Below are 24,266 nucleotides of genomic sequence, written 5' to 3' on the forward strand. Positions count from 1 at the left end.
CACAACAGAAACTTACCAATGTGTATTTAGTTGTTTGACTATGTAAACTTCATTGTTTGTATGTCACACGGTAACAAGACACTTCAAACAAAAACATGTACAAAACTCAAATTAATTAAGTACGGCAGTATGTTTAAAATAGAATGGCTAGCATATTACAAAGTGAATTGGCATCCAAAAACACTTGGTATTGTCAACTTGATACTAAGCTTGAAACTGGTTGCCTATATCTTTCATATTATCACTACTATACGGTAAAACGCTACTTCTGGGTAGAGATTTATTAAGGTAGACAATGGTCATAATACTTGAATAAGATGCGGATTTCTAGAAATGTGTGTGACTTTGACTAGAACTCAAATATACCTATATATAAAACGACGATTTTTATATAAGGCTCAAAGTATTTGCAGAGAAGAAGTAGAATTTTTGCAATTATCTGTCTCTTTAGATTCTCGCAAAATATCTGGCTGTTCATATGCAAATTTAAGGATGGTCACTCCGTACAATTTGGTATTTTAAATTTTATCAGAAATTATTCAACAAAACAGATGATTCTAAAAGATAGGCACAGATATATAAGATACAGCACCTATATTCCGATAACTCTGACTGCTATTAATATTTAGATTATTAAGATAAGCTATTATCCGATCCCTGTGCGCTCGAAATACTTGTGCCCAGAAAATGTATTTTTTGTTCGAAACCCACAGTCCACGTCCATGATAGTTTTTATAAAGCTTTCGAATAATCCGACAATTTTTTTTTATAAAACTCGAAAGTACTACACACGGTTTGAATTTAAAAACCTAAATCATGAAAATGACTCAGTAACCATTTTTGCTACGCCTGGATTTTTTATACAGAGATTAACGGTCGTTTTAAAGGAGAAAGTATCAAACTGCCAGTTAAATCATTCAAATTAGCTTGAATAATTAGTTTTCTTCTTCCGTTTCTTTTTCAGTCTTCTCTAAACTTTTCACTCCATTCTGCGCCTTTTCGACCGTTTGGCCGCTAAGAACCCTTCTGTTTTTAAGATTTCACTTAAAATTTATCCTTTCTTTTTCTTTAAAAATATTATCGCCCTAAAATGCGAGTCCGCTAAAATTTCATGAGTAGCGTACCTGAGTGGCATTTCGGTATGTTTACATCTATCAATATTTTTTAATGCACGATAACCATGGAAAAGTTTTTTTTACAGGTAAAAGAAATAATATTAAGCTACTTCATTATGAACATTTATATTACGACCGTGGAACGTGTTGGTGCAACAAACTGCTGCACGACGACTGCTAATTTTAGACGCTCCAACTCTCCCTTAACCTTTCGCGTGGACTCACAACGAATATGGAATACCTGGTGAAGTACTTTGACGAACGATAGAACCGCTATCAACACCGGATACTGCAAATGCAATTACAAGTCAATGCGTGCAAGACAAACACTAACTTTAGAGCAGTTGACTTGATCCAGATTCGAGAAGCCTGTGTTTCCAGTTTACCGAAATTTTGTAGGCGGCACTCTGAAGGAGCGTTTCACGATTTTTCAGGCAACTACCTCTGTTTTCCGGTGTCATTTTTCAGAATGACCTACAACAAGCTTTTCCTATTACTATTTGCAGAAGCTAACAACGCCTACGGAATTTCGCCAGTAGTAAAGCTGTTGGTTGTCCAGTCCAGTCCACGTAATCTAACTTGAAATTTCAATGTAAAACCAGCGAAAAACTGTTGTTCTCTTATTGAAGAACGATCATGTTTACTTGAAGGCTACTTAGTATTTATATCGGCTGACATAATTATTCATAACGTTTCATTTAGTGGCTTGTACATATTCGAAGTAAGACTAGCGGACTCAGGTATTTTTGTGTGTGAATATGTATAAAATATGTATATAATCCAAAACGATACTTCTACCGCACGCAAGGATTTTGAAATATCCTCATCTATAAAATATTAAGGAATGCCGTTAAAAAAATTTGGGTTCTTACCTTATTACTGAAGTAACTCACAGGTATTCCAGTTTGTGTCGCACCAACACAACCATTGTTTCACCACAAAACCAATGTAACAAATGTTCGATAAAATGTTCATGCACAAAAACCTATAGAGCTAATAATAAACACAGTACTACTAACAGTACTATCACACAGCTCTGTCAGTCGTCCACCCTCGGAGGAGAAACGGTATAGAGGCGATAACTATAACGACAATTACGTCCGTAAACAGATTCGCCCGCAGAACTAAGACAGAGCAGTGAAAATTTTTAATAGCACTTCAAAGAACTGTTGCTCGACAGAGCAGCGAATGTTGTGTCTAAACGTCGTCTGCTACCTGTCAAAATAGTGAATAAGAGAGCTGCTCTTATTCGAGGAAACGAATAGCCACCATAATCAAGCTTGAATTAATAACATGGTTGATTTCGTTTGCCACTTATGAGAAAACGCTGTCTTATTTTGCTTGTAAATTTCTATATTTGTTCAGTTTAGAAAGAAAATTGAACTTTTGTAACCTTTGTGTTTAATATAAACGTGATCTACCACCTGTGACGTACTCCTAAGGACAAATGCCTGTCTCCTCGGAGTGTGCTACTTTAAGCTAGCATTGCGTCTGTTTGTTCAGACATCGTATATTTCAAGCTCTTGTATGTATACAATGCTATTGGAACCCAAACGGAAATATCGTTGTGTAGTAGTCTGGATTTAAATCCGGGTGTGGCCACTTTCTTCATGCTAGGATCCAGCCGTCTAATACAATGTCTAATGGTCATGTCGCACGTTAGACTCGAAGCACCTAGTTTACTATTTTCTAATTGATCACTACTAAATATTCAATTATTGTTGATCTGCAACTTTACTTACATATCTTTTTATCTTAAAGATACAGTCCCAATACAGCCTTAGAGAGCTGTCCCGCATAACTCTTAAAATTGGGTATTTCAGTTGTTGGCGTACCAATTATATACAACGCCGGAGGTATATACGAATAAAAGTTAGGTGACCACAAGATTAATCGCGGACATGCACGACCTTTCCGGAAATCACGCTGTTTAAGCTTCCTCCAGAGCGAAATGCTAGGGAGACGGGTCCAAACCAATAATCTGTTAAGGACATGAAACATTTATATACAAACGAAATTCCATTTTCGTCTTCTAGCGCAGTAACGCATATAACCTTCAAGGTTGTCATACAATGTATATACAATACAATGTTATATAATGTTTAACTTATTGAAGAAACGTTTCTTTTAGCCTATTTGAAAAAATGTAATAGTCGTCCATACTAAACATACACAAAGAGCGAACACATTGTCTTGCTGCTATAAAAGTGAATGTTGATTATATTAGACCTATTCGAAATATTGAGTATTCCCACAAGAGTATTATTTTAGAAGGTTAACCATAGATCTTACGTTTGCCTACTTGTGTTTCGAACATCTTTTTTTAACTTATAATAGAAGCCTTGTCTCCGGAAGATATATTCGGATTTTTTTTGTCCATGTCAAGCTAATTTTTAATCTAAAACAGGCAATAATAAAGCATAATACGATTATTTGGTTCATTTGATCTGGTCAAAAACGTTCGTTTGAAACAATTGCACTCAGCTCAGTTCTAATTTCCGCTCTATTTTTTGTTGTTCCCTATAGGACAAAATCATTGACTGTGTCTTTTCGGCTAAGCCCATCGGGATCACTGTTGACGTTGAGACGGCAACGTGGTCCAGTTGGGTAACGTCGCCAGACAGAAAGCAGTTTCTCCGAAAAGTATAACAGCCGATGCTTCAATTCAAATTTAAGAAGCATAACTACCAAGAGTTGAATAGTGCTATTATTATTAAACATTTTAAATACATCTCTGTATGTGCTTTAATAAATAAAGACAGTACATATCACCCGTTTCCTTAAATAAGAGAAATTTACCTTCCACATTCCTATATCAAATGATGCATTGATTTCATTGTTATTTTGAGTAATCGTTGCGTAACGTTTTCGTGACAAGTAAAGGTAACTTCGGTTTATGCACTATTATACTATCAAAAGAGTCGAATGTTTCTTTTTTAAATACATCCTGCGATCAGCGAAACAGCGACGGAGTACAAGCTACATGACGTATAGAACAAGACGTTTCGCCAAATTTCGGTAATTTATTTAATGCACCGCAAGCTGTGTACAAAAATAATGTCATCCTAATGAAAAGCCAACTTCTCGTTCAGCAATTCATTCATTTGTTATGTTTTGTACAGTGTTTGTTTGTTACAGCTCTCGTTTCGTTATGTAAAAGTAGCAGACATCAGACTATTCTACTTTCATTCCACTATATTCACAATGGCCAAATTAGAATTGAGTTTTTGGAGTGAGCACCAGTGCCTGAGGAATGATACTCATGACACCTTGTTTGACAAGGTTCTTGCAATGGACCAGGTGTAAGGATGGTTCAAACATGGTTCCAGAATCAAGGATGGATCCGCGCTCCTCAAACAATTAAACTTCAGCCCTAGAGTTTAACGACACGTTTATGAAGCTCACTCAGTTCATATATGTAGAATGCTTCTTCTGGTCTTTTCTAACGTAAAACATCATTACTGATCGTTACAAGCGGTGTAGTATATCGAGCTACATTTTTTTGGATGAAGTAAACAAACAACCTATAGGCTGTACCGTCAATAACTCAGCACAGGGCCCTATTCAAAGTAATCAATAACTGGTGGGATCGAATATTACTGAAGATAGACAATGGCCAACTTTTGGTTCAAAGCACTCCATTCTTGATACCGAAAAATTACGCATATTGCTATATATACGGCAGGTTATCGTTACACTTTCTGAAAGGCCACAGAAATAAACAATGAGAAAATGTGGTCATATAATGATCTCATTTTTTTTTACTGTTTTTTACAGCTGATTATAGTTACAGCATCGGGTGACAAAAGATTCTTATAGCGGACTCTCCGCTACTCCCTGTGTCAGGGCATTGCATCAAGGTGCTAGAATAGGACCAATGTGGCCACGTCGTGCGCCAAAACACGCATATTGCAATACAAAGCAGATAGTTTTTGTCAAAAAGAAATGGACAGCAAAATACGCTGTTTCTAAATCAGCTCTTTATTCTTCATATCATCAGTTGTGGTATTTTTCACCAAAAGTCATTTCCAGAAAAAAATACATCTCATTTTTAACCAATACGCCCACCTACAAATGTACGATTGCGAGAACGATGGGGATTACCATATGTAACTTGCACATATGGAGTATAGCAGTTTATATGATATTAATCAAACGTTTTAGTTTAGCTTTACCAGTATACATGGTCATCAAGCACGAGAAACAGGCGTAAGGATGTTACATGGGTTTTTAATTGCACTATTTCCCAAGCATCTTAGTTTACATACTCCCTGCTTTAAGTTTATTAGCCTATAATTAACTGCCATCGGCCATTTGCGGCCGTTCGCGGCATGGCTTATGGTTTATATAGAGATTATAAATTGCAGAACGTTGAAGCAACTTTCGGCAAACGCTACCTGATGCTGTTGTACCCATACTTTAAATCTCTTATGCAATCCTATGTCTCAAAAAAGTCTCTATTTTCCGTAAACAACAGCAATGTCGAGTATGAATTTGTTTATTTTTTCGATTTGAAAACGACCTCAACCAAAATGTAGTCAATACAACAAATGCAGAATACTTCATGGAACAAGAATATCAAATTTTAAGTCAAATAAAACATATTAGTCGAGAAGGTTTATGTAGAAGTTAAAAAGTTCCGAAGATTAATTTTTGATTAATTGAAGGCTCGTAACCAAAATTACGTAGTATTTTATCATAAAAAAAACAGGTAAATTCTCCAAGGGCATATACCATTTATTACTAATTGTTGCGTTTTCCCAATGGTCATCAATTTAAAAGATTGTTCGTAACGAAGATTATTTACCTTTATATAAGCAAATTGTTTAAAATATAAATACTTTCTGATTTTCTGAGCATTTAGAGATGCCTTTTATTATGAAGGCTTGAGGAATAAGTTAGGGTTCGATTTCATCCCCTTTAATATCAGACCTCTAAAATTTAACCTGGACGATAGCTAGAGGTACCGTGTACTTTTGCTTTTTACTTTAGAGCGATTTCGATTAATATAGAATTCGAAAGTGTAAATCAAGACATTCTTTGTATGTGGAAATGTTATCCCAAAACATGGCTAGAAAAAACGTTTGTTTTAACCACTTTTTTGTACCCTCCTGAAACTTAGTCAGAGAACACTTGTTTAAGTTATAATAATTTTTCTGTGTGAGGGAACTCTATCCTGAGAAAAATGGGGTTAACATAAATCGAAGCTAACTTAAACTGCAATCAAATAAGGCAAAATGACACTTTATAAGCAAACAGGAATTTACTCTTTATTTGAAATTTCAATAGAACTAGAATTTAGAGCGGTGCCGTTTCGAAAACTGGAATAGCCATCTGGTTTTCAGTACATCATCTTAAAATTCGAATAATGGTTGTCTGGAGCCAAAAAGTTGTGTTGAGCACCTGTCTAATACTGATACGATCGGGTACGCAACAGCACATTTAACAATAACAATAATCTAAGGGCTCATATCAATGAACATCACAGAGCGCGAGAATTTGAACACCGATAAAAATCAGCACCACGATGAGATCTACCTTTTCTGGGCTTTCAGCAGCTCAATTCAATGTGGTCCACGCGGTAACTTAGTGGCTAGTGTGCTTGCCGGCTAATCTAAGGGACACGTTGTGGTTTATCTTCTAACCCGAGCATAGACACACTTCGTTATGTGCTCAGAACCAGCCATCTGATAAAATGGATAACGGCAATACCGGATGTAAAACTCGAAATAGAGGGAGCAGCTTTACACCAGTTGATCATGTTTGAACTATAACAAATTGATGTTTTTCCATTCTACTGTGTTGCAAGTGTAAAGTGGCTGCTTGTCATGCAACACAATTTCCGTATATTGCTGCATTTAAATTGCGCCATTAGTTGTTGGACATTTCTACAGTCGACAACGCGCAAGCGTGTGAAGTGTCTAATATCTTTCAAAGCAGTGTATGTTAAGAATCGTCGGCAAAATAGTCTTCGGCGAGACCTAATTATGATGCGTAGAACTTATAATAACTATTTTTCTTTTATCTCCCTGTATGGACAAAATGGATGTGTCAGCCGGTGCATTACTTGTAAGCAAATTTTGGTCAGAAATCCTCAGATTTTTCAACAAAAGCCTGAATTTGGTCATTTATTGAACATAAAGTGTAACCACTGCCATCTGGATTCCGAGACTTGTATTTATATTATCAGTTACTCTATTATAGGGTTTCCTTAATGGATCGGTACAGTCATAAATGTAGCTTGCGGCCCGCTGTACATGCGTCGTCAAAGATAGTTATCGCTTGATATGCAGTTTAGTAAGTCTTCTCGTATATACCATTCCATATCGAATAATAATGTATTAAGAGATTGATGTACTAATACCTGCTTATCCATTCTCTTTGATGACCCCATTTGTAGATTAAGAAAAAAATTGAGTTGAAGATATATATAAATTTCTGAAAAAATTGCATCTATTGGAAAGTTGACATGGTGCTACCGTATCGGATTGCTTGACAATAGCCATGAATGGCTTGTTCGAACTCTGCCATGTCAGTGGCTGTGCCTCACAAGTAAAGCGTACCTGTAAAAAGATTTGTTCATAAGCTGCATTGAGCGCACGCTACCGTAGGCCTAATTAACTTCAAACTGCTTTATAATTAATGTGATATAATTTAAAACAGACGAAGGATAATCTTACACCATGACGTATCTTCCATGATAATGATTTAAAGCAGTATTACTACTGACATGGTAGAAAGTTCTTAGATAAAAAAAAAAAAAAAAAAATTGATATTGTACTGCATTGTAGCTGCTTGACAAACATCTACCGTAAACCAGCATTGGTAAGTACGATCTGGTCGACTGCTGTTTTTTTTCGTTCACCGAACTCTCAAACAGTCTCATCTTGACGCTGGGTAAGCCATGATGATGTCTAAAATTCTAGTTCCACTGCCAATTTCTTTTATTTATATTGTATCAGTGCATATCGTAGCCATAACACACTATCATGAATTAATCGTTGTTGGAACAACCAACGATCCGTTGCCTAGACCTCCTACAGCATGCTTCGCTTCTCTTCGTTCATGAAGATACGTGTGGCCCGGACCCCTTTCCAACTAGAATGCTAACGGGAAGCCAAAATTAGGCGATGTTTCATATCAAGCAAGCAGACGCGTCCATGGTAGCAGATCAGGTGTCGTCAGCCGGCTTCGTTCGTAGGACATTTAGTTTACCGACGGTACCTGAGCTAGACTGCTTCGTTTGTTTTCTATCTTGCTGGTTCAATTGCCAGCGTAGTTCAGTAATATACGCCTGTATTTAAAACAAAGCCCTGGCCGACCGAAAAAAGGAAAGGGACACAGCTGTATATTATAGTGATGTTCTTATAATGAAGAGTTACGTCAATACTTGCAAGATAACTTTTTCAACCTAATTGGATCGGCATTTCTTTAACGTTTATAAGGTGACGTCGTAAGTTGGTAAACTTAGACTAGTGTGTTGAGTAAAATAGCAGGCTGAAAACAGGATTATTAGTGCGGCTAGGTAATTAATGCGCGGTCCCAGAACTACTTTTGGATTTGAATGTATAATAACCGAAAACACGTTAATAAAATTCTAGATACAAATGGACTAATACCTGTTGGTCTGATTTTTCAACTTGGCTATTCTGCATTGCTTTTTTCCATTTTACAAAATTCGACTATGATTCCAAAATGCGGATTGGGTAAGTATACAGGAAAATTTCCTGCGTCTTCAACTTGAAAAAATTGATGCAGTATTAATGGAAATGTTTTTCTAAACGATACAAAAACTTTAAGTTAGAAGCTAAATAGGTACATTTTGTTATATCAAATTGGGTCAGACATCTTCTTTTTAATCATTTGTGTTAGCGTCATCACATATGCTTAATTACCTTGTAACATGGACATGATATTGAACAGCGGTTGTCCAAGCTGAGGTTCATCCTTTAGCTGCTTCGAAACTGTTCCCTAATCGCCTCCTCTCTCCATCCTGATCAACCCCAGGGAGTGGCGTTTTGATCCAGTATCAGGCGCAAAGTAACAACCGCTCGCCCCAATTGGTAAGAAGATATCCGGGGCATACTTTTCACCCACCTTCTTATGGGCGAGGACGAAGATTATTCGTGGGCCTTTAGCCACGGGATGGCGGAAGGCAACCAAAAATGTATTCTATTATATATATATATATAGACACGCGGTTTACCGCGCAGTAGAAATAGCAGTGGTAGTCGTCACCGTTGCAACAGGCATTATTGTTGTTATTAGTACCTACTTACTTCCTCTTAGCATCCGTTCGATTTTTTGCTCTGCCGGGCTTGGACATTGCGGCATGGTACCGGTCTCCTTCCGCGACGTTTCCATTATGTTGTCGAAGTCGTAGTGATGATGGTCACTTTTCGATGGGGAGGCAATGTGTCTTCGATTACGGCACCAACAATACGTGAAACGTATCCGCGAGTGCGACGCATTTGTCCCGTGTAGACTCTCCCTGACCCCTCCCCTCGCCCCGTTCCCTCCCTACGATGATAACTCGACAATTCGGTGACGAATCAAAGAAGTTTCGACAGAAGAAGAATAAAGTCGAAGAGGACAAAAGCTGTCCTCGCTCAGCTAATCGTTGCTTCGCTTCGTTTCTGCCCACCGAGGGCTGAAAACTCGACTTGGCCAGGAGAAAGGAGAACACACTAAAGAGGGAAAAGTACGAGTGAGAACGGAGTATGAAAAAATTTTTCGAGTATGTCATTTTGTGGTCCTAATCTGATTCTCCCGATATAGTGCGTTTATAGGGAGCACATTTAAAATCATATTCGTGCATTTAACAGGAACATGTGATGATCATGTGTAGGATACGCTGATGTGGCCCATGTTCTCTAAGTACTGCTTCATCCTGTCTCTTGGATAAATGATAGAGGACAAAACATTTCGTTACGGAGTCAGCGTATATAATGTCCTAAAATACGCAACGCGGATATACTACGCAGTAAGTAATTCAAACGGGATGACAGAGGGATGGCATTAAACAATAATACAAATTACAATTGATCAACGGAACAAACGTTTTCAATGACGCCTTGCAGTATCTCAAAACGCAGAATATTTGCAAAGTGGACTGTTTACAGGCCACGTATATAAACAGAACGTATATAACGTATAACTGGTTAACCGTTCAGGTAAGATCAAACACAAGTAACGGCACCAGAAAATGAAATCGTTGCTCCAGAGCAGCTCAATATTTTACTGCGAAGTGTTGACGTCCTTATCCTGTCAATGTACCTGTTATTCATAGGTAAGCGCCGAGATAAGTATCTGCACCAGTACTTAGGAAGTTTTTTGAATTCTATTAAGGACTAATTGCCTGATGAATTTAACTAAATGTCACTAATTAGTGCAAAACAGGAACGCTTATATTAGAGTAACTACTACAGGTGACTGGGCATACGAAGGATAACATAGTCGTTGTAGTTGTACATAAAAAGGATATTTAATGTTTCGCTTTAGTACTATTACTATTATTATGATTTTATCTGTGACACATAATATCATCTATGGTCTACAGTGTGGGTTGTGACAGCGGTGTCAAAGGTTTCTGCTGATAATGATCTCTGCGTCTGTCTCCCATATCTATATGTCTATCGTTACGCATTTACCTTCGTTGCCGTTTATTGATGTTGGCCTTGTCGTCTGCCTCTTGCTCGTTGATTGTTGGTTCCTTCGACGCGAGCAAAGGACTCGCTGCTGCTTCCAGATGCAACTGTCCTCGCGATTTCTGTCGATATTTGTTAACTGCTTTGGTAGTTGTTGCTGTTATTATCGTCGTTTTCAAAGCTGCTCCCGTACGCTGGCGCCGTGTCCCGCTCCCGTGACATAAAATGCAGTAATAAACACTGATTCAGTGCCAATCGCTGTTGATTCATTTAGCTGCTGCTGTCGTTGCCTGAACCGCACAGTAACCATGATTCATTATCAGACAGCGCAAACATTATTTCCTGAGCTTGTTCGTCACAAGCTGAGATAGCACCAAGCTACTTTTACGAAGCACAATACAGGCCTACTTGTAGATAGATAACTGAATGCAGCGCTAGCGGCAATTATTGCTGCAGACGACCTACTCATTCAGGCTTCAATCAACAAAGCAAAATACATAGGGGCTCCATTTAAGTTAACAATTGTATTGTATCTCTTTATATATAAGCACTATTCTCCATTGAACTTTATACATACATTTACAGGCATCGATTCAGAGTAGTAAATGTTGATATCTGAGCATTCGTTACATACGTGACGTCTGCATTCATCTTCAAACTACGGTCCGTCTATTTCTAGAATCGTATTACATATATTGGAAAAATGTATCGCAGCCTTAACGAGCGTCGTTGGCGGGTACTTGCGGCGAGTTTTCATTTTTGCATGGAAATGATCATACCTGGCTAGTGAAAGAAACCCTTAAATCTTAGACCTTTTTACTTGACAAGCTACCCCAAACGCGGGTTTCCTCTTACTTTTGCACTTTTTGCCGCTTACTTTTGCACGAAAAAAATACTGTATGACAAAGAATAACGGACTGTCGTGCGATTCAGGTTTTCATCTCTTTATTATTCGATTGTTGTAATTCTCACCATCACTCTAATTGGAGTTGCATAAAATTTAAATCCTTATGTTAAGCTGATTTTACTGATATAGACTTCCTAGGTTCTAAGGATCATTCTCGCAAAATGGATTAAGATCAGTAAACGAAACGTACATAAATTAACATTTTAAATAAGGTAAAACATATTTTAATACATTCTTCTTTTTTAAAAATATAGTCGCATATATTAGGTATAAAACTTTCTAATCATGAGATAGCAGAACATCAACATTATCAAAGCTAAACACAATTGGAACTGAAACCGTATGTTGCCTCTTGAAATTTTTTCAAAAAGCAGTATGGCATAAATGACTAATGTGCACCTGTCTGAGTATCTTTACATGCCAACGATTAACTCACAAACACGCAGCCACGGTGGTTCAAATCTTGGCGTGGGCCTGAAAAATAAAAATTAAAAAAAAAATTTTTATTAAGAGCAAGTATTATTGGGACTAACAAATGGTTGTGTGCTTCATAGGTCTGTTGATAAAATTAACAGTCTAGCAGGACCCACCATGGTCTCAGTTTTAATAGCGGCAAGTCCTACACCTAAAACAAGCTGATTTTGAGCACATGTTTATTGAAAACTAATCGCTGAGAACGCCATTACGACAAGTGCAAGAGAAGTTATGCAATATTTTCCCCTCTCCGTAATTTTAGAGTGCATGTCTGCATTTGGATTATTACAGTTGAAGATCGGGATGTGTGGGATTTCGTCCAGGCTTTCTTATCATGACGGTGAAGAGGTACCAAGAATTTCTGTTACAATATCCGGCACAATACCCGAGGTCTCGCATCTCTCATTTAGCTGACTTAGAAGGGCTATATGTATAAGATTTTATAAGTAATTGGCATCTTATATGTTTCAAATGCGATAAATATAAATTCGATCATTTTTGACTATTTCATATTTATCAAGTTATATAAAGCTCGTAAAAACGGTAACTTCATAGATCTTTAGCTGAAAAGAAGTGAAGTTTAAAGTTTAAATATCGCAGGACACGTATAATGGATACCATCATTTCATTTATTTCATACTCTTTGTGTAAATATACAATATGTTTTAGAAGTAAAAGATATACAACATATGTTATTGTTGCTCTAAGGTCTGATTGCGTGCATGCATGAACACCTCTAACAGGCTATTGGACTGTATAGGCTGGGTAGGCTACACTGGCCAGGCTCCGTGATAAATTCGTGGGTGATGTATTTGCCTGCTAACCTTAGAGGCACATAATGCTGTAGGTACGAACCCGGGCAGAGATAGACTTCGTTTCGTACTGGGGCCAGCTATCTGATGGAATTATGCGTAACGGCAATGCTAATGAAAAACTCCAAACATAAAAATTACAGTGGCCGGAACAATTCATCGATCCAATAGTCTCTACAGATATAAATTTCATTAAGTGAGAATGGCATCCTTGCGTTTGAGGATGGAAACCATTCACTGCGATCCGTGTTGTGATATGACATTATACCTTCGTTTTATTCCCATCTATCATTAATTTCAGCTGGAATTGAAAAAAAAGAATCTACCTTAACTAATTTGGATTTTTGTCGTTAAAAAATTTCTTAGATCTTGAATCTTAGATGAACGCCCGAGTGTCACTAAATGAACATCAAACCGGACTTGCTCAGCGTTGTCGCTGGATGGCAGGAATGAGCGGCTCACAGCTCTGCCCGTATAGTAGACATCACATGTATTTATCAATAAATTCGTATTCTAATGTTTGCATCATTACAGAAAAGTAGGCGGCTGTGAGTTGCTACGTGAAGGCCTGTACCAATTTTAAAAATGCCGCTTTTCTTTTGTTCTAGCTCATTAAATCTCGGACGCTTAGCCCTTTCTAGAAAATCTTGGGATTTCGTATGTGGCGGTCAGTGTAATCTTCAAACTAGGTAATTTAACATCTGTTTTGGTTGATCATTTTTGCGGATTTCGATCGTGACAGCTGCGACTATTGCAATTCTAATTCCTTGCTTTATATGATCAGCAGGAAATCTCCCAATTGTTGTTGGCGTCAAGCTGAAATACGTAAACGAGTTGACACATTTCAGGGTCATTTCTTTCGGACGAAACGAAGCACTGTTAGCAAGCCTTACTTCAACTTCATTACCTCTTTCGTGGCCTTGTTCATTTGAAGACGAAGCTCGACAACGTAGTGTCTCAGGGTTATTAGGGTTTATTGCAAAACGAACAGAAGATCTAACGCGACTGATTCGAAACTGGACACTAAGTAGCAAGTCAGTAAGCTAGTTAGTTAGTTAACGAGTTAGCATAAATCTAAAATAAACGTCGGTGTGTGCCTACGTTTCTCTTACGTATTAGATCGATCAAATTAACAAAAAAAGATAGAGTTTCATCTCAGTTCTAGCAATAAAAGCACTTATTATTCTGTCGGCCTCATTCTTCATGATCTCCTGTCATCCACCAATTTATGCATTCGATCTTGCCAAAATTTTCAAGTTCGTTTGTTCGATGCAACGACGCCATATACAAACATATTTTCACATATCTTGTTTTTCTCGAATTTCTTCCGCCTCTTCCGGTCTAAGTAAAAAATTTTTTTATCATATAGAAATCTAGCTTAACTCTGGGCTTAAGCGTAACTCTTTCACTTATTTATCCTATTTTGCGTTTCATGCAACGCAACGTAGAGATAATTCTAGGTAGCAGTTTTGTTTTGGGCTGTTGCTTCTGTATCTACATATCGGTATTAGCGAAGCACAATGAGAAAAAATGAAACTGCCTCCTTTATTTACCTTTTTTAGTGTTTATAGCGTATCTGAATTTCCAATTCCTGATAAAATCCCATTAATCTAAGATGTTTATTATCCAGTCGATCTCTCGGCCAATTCAGAAGTTCCTTGTGTTCCGCTTTGAACAGTCTTCTTAGGTATGACATACACATCATATATGGTATTGCTATCCAGCTGCTTTTTACCTTGACAAAAAATGAAGTGAAGTACGTGTCAAATGCTAGAAACAGCTATACTTGCAGCGCAGACTCGAGATATAATCTATTGAATCATTACACAACGAGATTATCGCACAAATAGAGAAAGCGCGTTATTAAACTGTAAACATAAGTAAATAAACAAGAAAGGAATAACGAAAATACGAAATGTTTAAAAAACGTTACTTTACGTCCAGACTAATACATATTAGGTGATGCATGGATTATATATTTTATGAATGGTTACAACCGACAATATCGGAATTTTTTTCAAAAACATCACGATCAGGACAACGCCAGACAGCTTGAGATTTGGACAGGTTTTTTTGCAAAAGTAGAACATACCTGTCAAAGAAAGTTTTAATCATATATAAACAAGTACGTCCCATCGAGATACGGGTTACCCCGTATTATAAAGACTTCCAGTAAGAGCTTCTCCGAAAGTATCGTGTTCCTTGGAGTTTTTAATTGCAGTCTAATAGGAACCGTCAAGTTACCTTTTTCCTGAAAAAAATAAAATTGTCAATAGCATAGGAAATACGCTTTTCAAGCGCTTTGATGTTTTGTGCAGTTTTCTGCCAAACTATAGATTCATTTTTTGACTTGGATTAGCTATTAGAAATCACTAAAAAATTCATAAAAGCATCACTAAACAATTATGCCTATTAGCTATATTTACTGAGACCCGAAAATCAGCCTACGTCATTGATGTAAATTTCTTAAATAGAGACTTTAATGGAGCAAAAATTCATCAGTGCGTTAAATAGTTTACAAATAAACCTACCAAAGAGAGAAAAGCTCCTCAGATAGAAGACAGTATAAAATACCTACTAAATTAGAAGCAAGTCGTTTGCATTGATTGCATAGTTCAATAATTATAATAATAATTCTTCTTCTTCTTCTTCTTATTATTATTATCATTATTAGATATAATAATTATTATGTACTGGTTGTCCAAAGATTGTGATTCTCTTATTTTAGACTTCAACCAATGTTGTTGGAAGTTAGCGGACTGCAGTGTCTAGGAAAAAGTGCGAGGTATGTCCGACCCTTTCACTTGAATAAAAAGTCGTCCTACTAATTATACATGTTTATATAACTCGTTACGCCTTTCTTATTTCAAACAAAAGCCTCCGTTTATCAAGTTGCTTTACTACACGAAATATATTTACAGTTATTTTTTGGAATTAGGATGATTGGGCCGTTTACTATGAAGTGAAATATACTAAGAGCTGCACTTTATAAGTCTTTTTTTTTTGTTATTTATGACTTTCTACTTTTTGGTTGATCTGATTTAGAAGTTTTGGGCACGAGGGTCCGAAAAGTTTTATATGCAACTTCGACATTATGCTCAACAATTATTCTATCAAAAAAATGTTGAGATTTAAGAAAAAATGTGGTAACAATTGTTGATAGGTAAGGTGCACGGCAAAAAGCCATCAACCCTATATTCTATGTTTTTGTTAGTGCGATTCTCGCACTGCGGAGCTGAGCATTGTGGCACAATATGTGTGGTTTATCTCTGTTCACTAATCTTAGCTATAGATTGCGGAGTTTAATAATACCACCATTTTCTCCGACTGCTGACAGTACATTTCATCCATAATTGACCAACTAGGACTAATGAACCTATAGTTGACGATACGTGCATTAGAAAACCTAACAGACACCATCAGCTTTTGTATCTGCTCGTTTGCTGTGGAGTGATGTATCGTCATTTCATCTCCGTCAAACCACTTATATAACCATCTGCCATAATCATAGAAAATTTATTCTTCAACACAAGCCACAGCTCGATTCAAAGGTGAATCATTGTCATTGAAACGCGTGAACAAAGAGGAGCAACAATCTCTGCGTCTACGTTTTCGAGTATAGTGCAGACGATGGGGTACCCATTTGTCAAAATCCATTGCCCCAATAGTTGACCCGAGGTGCACAAGTACGATATCTTTACATGCACCAAAGGTATGTACCGACAGCCGTGAATCTTGAGATAGGTCAGCTTACACAACAGCTTTCAATACTTCGGGGAACTATTTCGACCTACAAGACCTACCTTTGATATTGTTCCAAATCTTCCTCCCGTAACATCTAAACCAGTTAACGATGCTTCAAGTAGTAAATCCTTTACAAAATAGATCATTTCTATGGCGAGTTGTTTTTGCCGCTAGGTTTGCAAGATGAAGCCCATAGTCATGCAAGCTAGATGTTGAATTTTGTGATTCTTCATGACTCAGCTCAACTCGCCTGAGTGACAGTATCCGTCCGAACGGGTTTAGATTCTAGAATAGTAGAAATGCATCTCAAGAACAAAGTACCGCGAAAATACTTTTCTAAATTAGGGCCATTTAAAAATGTAGGATATATGCTTCTTGCAGTACGCGCTGAACGATCTTTTGTTTATTCGTTGCATTAACTCGATTTATGTTTTATTTTCGAACTTATTTTCGAACCAGTTGTTTTCGTTCTAAAACATATTCATCACAATATTATTTTTTCATTAATACAACGTTATAACAACACGTTGTCATGCTGAAAGGTGAGAGCAAAGGGCAGTTAATTAAAATGAACCAGTTATTTTTATATTTGTTAGACGTTTCATTTCGACGTCTTTGAAAAACAACTTTTTACGCCTCTCTATGTTTCTCTCTGTTTCTGTTGGTAATTTATGTTACGTAGGCAAATTATAAGGTATCTTAATCATGTTCAATTACAATTATTATAGTAGTCTTGATATCTAGTGTTTATCTATGACTATTTAAAAATTGTACGCTCTATAAATCACAGGCGTCGCTTCCATTTTGCTTTTGACCTTTTTTATAGATCATACATGCGTAACAAACCATCATCCGCAATGTTGTTACTGGTTCCCCTCGGACTGTTACAACTTTATGTACAACCCCAAACCCACATCCAAGATGGACACCTCATTGGAGGTCATGCCCTAACAGCTGCTACATTTTTGTCAAGAAAGCCATTACAGTTTGCATCAAGCCGTACCTACACAACCAGAAGAAGCCCTATTTATCCAGGCTCTGTCTACTCTACGGCCTACGGCTTGAATCCATCATTTCAACCCGACTACCGGCCAAACATCGCATACAATACAGCCGGACAAAACGAGGTTAAGCTTGCGGCCACTAAGGCAAAATCCCAACAAGATTGTTATATCATTCAATTTCGAGTAAATTCATAGAGCTAACATCATATGTATAAAACTTTGTCTGGAATCGATCTATAATAGTTAGTACAGCCAGTTGTTCTTGCTGCAGCTGACCCAACATCCGACGAAGGGAGATTTACGGAACCTCGGGTATTCTTCGACGATGACTACAATGAAGTTAGCCAAGTGAGGCGATTAGAAGAAGGACTTAGGGAAGAAAGACTGCGACAAAATCTCCATCAACATCCGCCTGGGTTTGTTAAATTAGAACGATCTGTCAAATTATCAAAGCTTTACTGACTTAATGAAACTTAATTGACATAATGTCTCTTCGATTAACTCATATTGCCAGTCTATCTAGAATTATAATAATTATTGATTGCAGCCAGTAGTTATTAATTAAGTAGTTAATAGTTATGTGACACGTATCCTCTTTCATGCTAAATGCCTAAATTTCGCAGTTTAGAGTAAAAAATAACTGAAACACTGGAATTATTATTTAGTGATTTTTGTCAAGTTTTCTTTCAGATATAATAAACAGCATTCATATTAGACAAATTACTCAATTATATATTGATTTTGTCCTTAGCTGACCAACATTTTTCAATTCACTTTAATATCATGTGTCTCTCTCGAAAATGTGGAGAGTTCGTGCAGAATTTTTCACAAACCAACACTTCATTAGGGTTTGTTAACTACCTACTCTAGCGAATACCTGTCATTATGTCAAAATGAACATAAGATTGTGCAGAAAATATTAAATGCGAACAAAATGTTAGCTTAGCGCAAGCAGTTTCCGAATCTAATTAGCAAAGAAATATGCAACGTATTTATGGTAGGATTTTCTAGAAGGCAGGATAATTAAGCAGAGAGAATGATTGGTCATCTGCGTGTCTTCGTCGTGTTGTCATACCTGTTAGAACTACTCCAGTACGAGAGACCCGTCGGTATGAGAAGAGTGTCGAAGGTGACCTTGACTTTTCGGAAGATAAAAAGCTGAAATTGGCAGGGCGCCGAAAACGTGATACGGCCAACAATACGGCCAGTTCATCTACTCCAGGGACAACTATAATACAACCGGCGGCAACAATGATGACGATATACTCTCAGAAGATCCGACCGATATTGAAGAAAGATGTATGTGCAATATTTACAACTTGATAGTCTTAGCTGTGTTACCTGTTGTTAGTTACCGCTGGCTTAAGGCCTAATCTGATGAATCTGCTTTCATTTCAATGATTGAACGGTCTTCCACTATTTCATTTTCCACTTTTACTACTCCTAATGAAAAATTATTCTCGATGCTCTCTAGACCTTCAACATTGGCAACCACAATTGGTAAATATATGGAAAAAATTTTATATTGCGAATTTTAATTATAAGCGCCTTAGAAATAGGTACCTAAACTTGTACCTATGCGTTGGTCACTAATTATTATTTGATTATATGTATTTTTAGTAGGAAGATAAACTCAATCTTTTTAATGTGTTTTGCATGTTGAATGGCAGGCATTACTAATGTATCCTTTGTTTGATTTCATAACTTCTTAATTTCTCAGTATAGTTGTCTCTAATTTTTTAAGAAACTGCTTTAGTTTGCTTTACAATCGTGTAATAAAAGCTCAACGCTACATTGGTTGTCGGGAAAAGTTAACCTTTAACTTGGACAGTGATTAAATCACTGAAAACCGAGATACCCTTTAATTGCAGGCAAAAACAGTCAAAGTGCTAGTGTCTTTGATTAACAAGTATATTTCTGTTGTTCTACATCTCAGCTCAGCTGGTCTAAAAATAATTGCGTTGCTTATTATTGGCCTAAACTAGAACGCCTGCTTAATACTAGCCTGAATTCTGTTGAAATCAATTAGCTAAAAGAACTTAATGACGCATTAGACAAAAATTACTGTGTGTGACTACCGCCACACAGAATTCGATTTCCAAAACGGGCTTAGGCGTTCTTTGGTGCAGCCTGTCGTGTTAGTCTCGGGCATAAGAGACTGCATGATTTTGATTTGGGTGTATGGAATATACATATGCCTAGTATATATGGAAATATCTTAAAGCAAACATTTCGAATTTTACGTCCGGCATCGCCATTAAGTATTGCATCAGGCGGCTGGCTTCCTGCATGAAACGAAATGTCTTAGCAAGCAAATATGTTATTTTTTAAGATACCACGGGAAAAAGTTTTTCGAAGGTCCTACCCTGGACGCTTTCAATAGCGCCACACCTTTTATGGCGGAGTGTTGTATCTCAATTAACTAATAAAGGGATCGGTATTATTTAAGAACAAGTGACACAAAATCAAGTTAATTTAAGAGCTGAATCACTTGCTACACGATAATGCGACCAAATACGTCAGGAATATGAGGATAGCTTATCTCAAATTTGTTTTTTTTTTTTATTTTTAAGGTTAACGCTTGATATTCAAGTCGGTTCTTGAAAGCAGACTCGTACTGTTGATAACATTTAACATTTGGTTTCACATGGTTACCCTGTACAAGATTCTTTGGAGTTACCCATCGAGTAAAAAGGATAATCATTGCGGTTGAGCCATAGGCCAAAACAAGCAGATTAAAAGTTTTTTTTAAAAGGATGTGTTAGCCTATTTTCTATTATACCTACGTCCATACGCCAACAAATCTAGCATATATACGGAGCAGGTAAACACGTTGTTCGTCATTTCATCCGATGCATTAAATATTTCTTGATTGTGCGATTGACGACAGTATCGACTAAAAAATAGCCTTTGACATAATAAAAACAGGAACAAAAAGCAATGTTTAATCAATTCACCACCAATCATGAAGCCGAACCTGATCAAAAGATGGCCCCTTGGAAAATCATTCTTTGATGGCCCTTCAAAGGGTCCGTTGAAACACCTCTGGTGTCTCCATGAAGAAACGTATTTGAGGTATTTACGTCACCCAGACGAAGCGAGCATGTACGAAGAGAACCACGAAAAGAAATTCAGGACGAACCCCCAAATATTACAGCTATCCTAACAAAACTCTGATCTCTATCCTAGCCTTACGTACTTCTCTGCTTAGTACACCTTTACTGATTAACGCTTCCACCTGGGTCCTGAGGCGCCGCACTTCGTAGTTTTAAAAAGAGCCTTTACCTCAAATAGAAATATCGGAACGCGCAAAATAAGTTAGTCATCTGAGTCATTCAAGACAAGAGTCATTTAAATAGAACTGAGTAAAGGCTGCCTAAATTTTGTCGCGATTCTTCGCTGTTTTGTTTCGCATCGACACAGTAGTGATGTACCATCAACTGGCTGAATACTAACCGCGACCACTATAGTAAAGGCGGTTCTGTGATTAATAGTGGATGGGTTAGAGACGAACTATGTAACCTTGAAAAGAGATAAATCGATGGGTGTCAACTTTGATTGACTAGCAGGGACAGAAGCACTCTATATACCAGAAATAAGTTGCAATCGTCCTGCTTCACAGGAAACGTCAACATCGGAAAGGTTCGACTGGTTAGGCCACAAAAGCAGATATACTGTCTTAATGGACGCGGTTCGGAACCTATTTTTCAGTCCCCACAGGGCAGCATTGTACACACAGCAACCACAAGATACAATCAAATTGAATAAATGAAAGAACTACATAGTAAAACTGTGCCTAATAGTTGATTTTGAACGTTTGACAAATACTAATATTTTTTTATATTTGAACGTGCTTCTTAAAATAATTTAATATTGCAGACATCGGCATTCCAGAAACGAACGCCATTTCAACAAAATAGCTGTGGTAGACGATGGGAACAGCAGCCGTAACACGACAACCGGAATGATTTTAGCAAGAAAGATTAAACATATGGGTAATTTATAGCTCTCTCCTGTTTACTATTTTGTGGTAGCTTTTTCAGTGCCGTCGCTTCATACAACGGCACACATGCTTCATTGACATATATACATATATATATGTTTTTTTTATAAAAAGATTCAGCAGGGAAAACTCTCCCTGATCTGAAAAATCCTCTGATGTAGCCAAGTTGGGACTGTTTAATCGGCAAGATCCGACATCTCGGCCAAAGATGTGTACGAAGAACTTTATTTCAGTATGTAACCATTTCGAAGTAAGGATTGCATTTGATGTTTTTGCTTTTTACAATGTCAGTTAAAGATCATTTCGTTAGCCGGAAGCAGTCCGATTGTACTATTTCAAATGTACCATATGCATGAGTGCCTTCTTGGAATAGAACGCATTACCCAAAAGGCTGCCCGCCCGCTTTTCTTCAAAAACCCTTTTCACATTCCTAATCTTCACCGCATGTAAAAAAAACTGAAGCTGATCATACCCCAACAGTACGCGCTGCCTCCTGGCGGACATAGCTGGGCTGATGAGGCACCTATACTGCTAGTGCTCGCCGTATCCCACTGCATACAAGCGCACCGGAACGACTTGTTTTCATACGCCAAGAATTCTCCTGCTTCTTTAACGAAATTTTGGAGTCTCTATCCGCAAAGGTCGTTATCAGCGCCGCAGATATCATTGCCAGTCATCGAGATCGAGATTCATCATAGAGCTCGAAATATTTTTCTACGAGGAAATGTACCATTTTAAACCGGCGCATTTGATAACTGGCGAGGTTTGATACATGCAGCGTATCTTGTAGGCCGTATATCTATATAAATTTTTTTCAAAATGAAAAAACGATGACATGAAAAAAGATTAACAAACAATCTCATTATAGCTTATCATTTTCTTTCGAACTCAATTCTCCGGTTTTCGCCCATACTCGAACACACCAAAGGGCTAAAAAGGTAGTCACGACGGTTCTAGGTAGACGAGCCGCTCCTCCATTACCTAAGACTATTTTTTGAAGAACGAGCAAAGCAACGGACTTAGTAGGACTCCGATAATATTAAATATCCATATGTGTTTTAGAGAGTGATGTGACTGAGTATGAATTACTTTTTTTTTAGTTCAACCTTCAAAATAATCAGCGGTCGCGAGGAGGCTAACGGAATCAATGACAGCTACAGGTTGGCTGCCAAAACATAGGTCTTTGAGGACACCCAGGATCCTACAAAGCGTTTCAAGGAATACTCGGCGAACAGAATTGTGATTAAGGAACAACTGATTGACAAAATGAAATTGCTGAAAAGCAGAAATTTTAGTAATCAAATAAAGCAAAAATATTAGTCATTATTCGTTTTAGGACCAGAGGCCTATTTATCTGCGCGATTTCCTACACTGTTGTTGGTGCTGGAAGCAAATGATTTTTGTAAAGGCAGCTGCACAAATAAACCATTATTAGGTTAACTACAAGTTTCCTATCTCAATCTAATATAATAATGATAAAAACCGACATAGACTAGTTCCGCTTAGGGATGGTGAGCGTATGCATTTCATAGAGAAAGAATTTTAAACTAGTTCACCATTTAATGTACAGAGAATATTGTAGCGTATCAAACTCAAATTAACTGTTTTCTTTTACACCTTGCAAATCGTCAACTTATAATTTATATAACTATGCAAGAAATTTTCGTTGGATTTGTGAATGCGATTTCAGCCGAGAGTTTAAGCATGAGTAAAACATTAATAAGTCAGTAAGTGTCGAATTTTTGTTTCATGTATTTCTCTATAATCTAATTCATTGTTTTCGATTTTTCCATCAACCCACAGAGACGCCCCTTCAGTTGTATTTTTTAACCAATAATAAATACACGAACATTGCTTAGGCTAAGTCCTAGGTTTGTTCTGACGCACTGCTAACGAATTAATTTATAAAGCCGTCTCGATTTCTTTGAATGTGGTAAAGTGTGCTTTATTACTTTTGCTGCAAAACAACGCTAGCATAATGATTACTGAGACTGACAGGACTTACGAAAGTATCAGTAATTTCGTGTTTTCGACGCATCATTATGTTTTTAATGGGTTCGTCTGGTCCGATCTGTGAGACGAAGTAGAATAACGGCCGGTATTGTTTGCTAGGGGGACTGGTAACATTGTAAAATATGAACTCAATATTAAGAAAGAAACCACTGTTCAAAATGGTTAAGGGACACTACCTTAATGTATAAAAACATTTGCTTGAAGCAAATTAAATAAATTTATTAAAATACCGGCCAGCCATTTTGTCCTTTCTTTACGTTCGTCTAAGCTTGGCCTTCGCAATTCATATATGATTAAAGCAATGTTTTAAAAAATCTTTACGTTTTTGGATTTACTCCTAAATTAATAAAATTAAAAGCCTACACTAATTGCAACAGTTCTTTTGTATTCGAACAATAATACATACGTTTGAAGGGAACGATTATGTATTGGTATTCTGTATATGCCTGGTTTTTGTTATCACATAATAAATATAGCATTAAATCAACTAAATACGTCTTTGTATGTATTATACAGGAATAGTATTGGTTAAGAAAATGAGCTGAAT

The 24,266-nt window shown here is 37.1% G+C and overlaps 2 protein-coding genes and 1 long non-coding RNA gene across 11 annotated transcripts in view; 1 reads left to right on the forward strand and 2 right to left on the reverse strand.

Moving 5' to 3' along the window:
- Nucleotides 1-2,294, reverse strand: part of LOC111262285 (RCC1 and BTB domain-containing protein 1) — an 11,048-nt gene extending 8,754 nt beyond the window's left edge. Inside the window, 1 exon segment of the mRNA XM_086969025.1 lies at nt 1,988-2,294. The gene's annotated coding sequence lies outside the window, so the exon portion shown is untranslated.
- Nucleotides 2,295-4,146: 1,852 nt separating this feature from the next.
- On the reverse strand, nt 4,147-9,519 carry LOC111262314 (uncharacterized). Its single transcript, XR_002681519.2, has 3 exons — nt 9,395-9,519; nt 9,011-9,247; nt 4,147-7,678 (listed from the first exon to the last, which is right to left on the reverse strand). It is a non-coding gene; the product is annotated as an uncharacterized LOC111262314 (long non-coding RNA).
- A 148-nt stretch (nt 9,520-9,667) lies between these two features.
- Nucleotides 9,668-23,146, forward strand: LOC111262300 (uncharacterized). 9 transcript variants are annotated; one of them, XM_022836455.2, is made up of 8 exons: nt 9,668-9,816; nt 9,941-10,098; nt 13,564-13,644; nt 13,804-13,989; nt 17,526-17,826; nt 17,947-18,119; nt 18,786-19,002; nt 21,326-21,574. In XM_022836455.2, exons 5-8 carry the CDS (start codon nt 17,533-17,535, stop codon nt 21,473-21,475), a joined length of 834 nt encoding a protein of 277 aa, XP_022692190.1. In that variant the 5' UTR covers nt 9,668-9,816; nt 9,941-10,098; nt 13,564-13,644; nt 13,804-13,989; nt 17,526-17,532; the 3' UTR covers nt 21,476-21,574. The 9 variants fall into 9 exon arrangements, with proteins under 9 accessions (XP_022692190.1, XP_086825174.1, XP_086825165.1 ...); XM_086969048.1 differs by lacking the exons at nt 13,564-13,644; nt 13,804-13,989 and adding an exon at nt 10,289-10,404; XM_086969039.1 differs by having other exon boundaries at nt 13,564-13,989.
- Nucleotides 23,147-24,266: the final 1,120 nt, after the last annotated feature.

Source organism: Varroa jacobsoni, unplaced genomic scaffold, assembly GCF_002532875.2.
Source record: "Varroa jacobsoni isolate VJ856 unplaced genomic scaffold, vjacob_1.0 scaffold_68, whole genome shotgun sequence".
Lineage (NCBI taxonomy): Eukaryota > Metazoa > Arthropoda > Arachnida > Mesostigmata > Varroidae > Varroa > Varroa jacobsoni.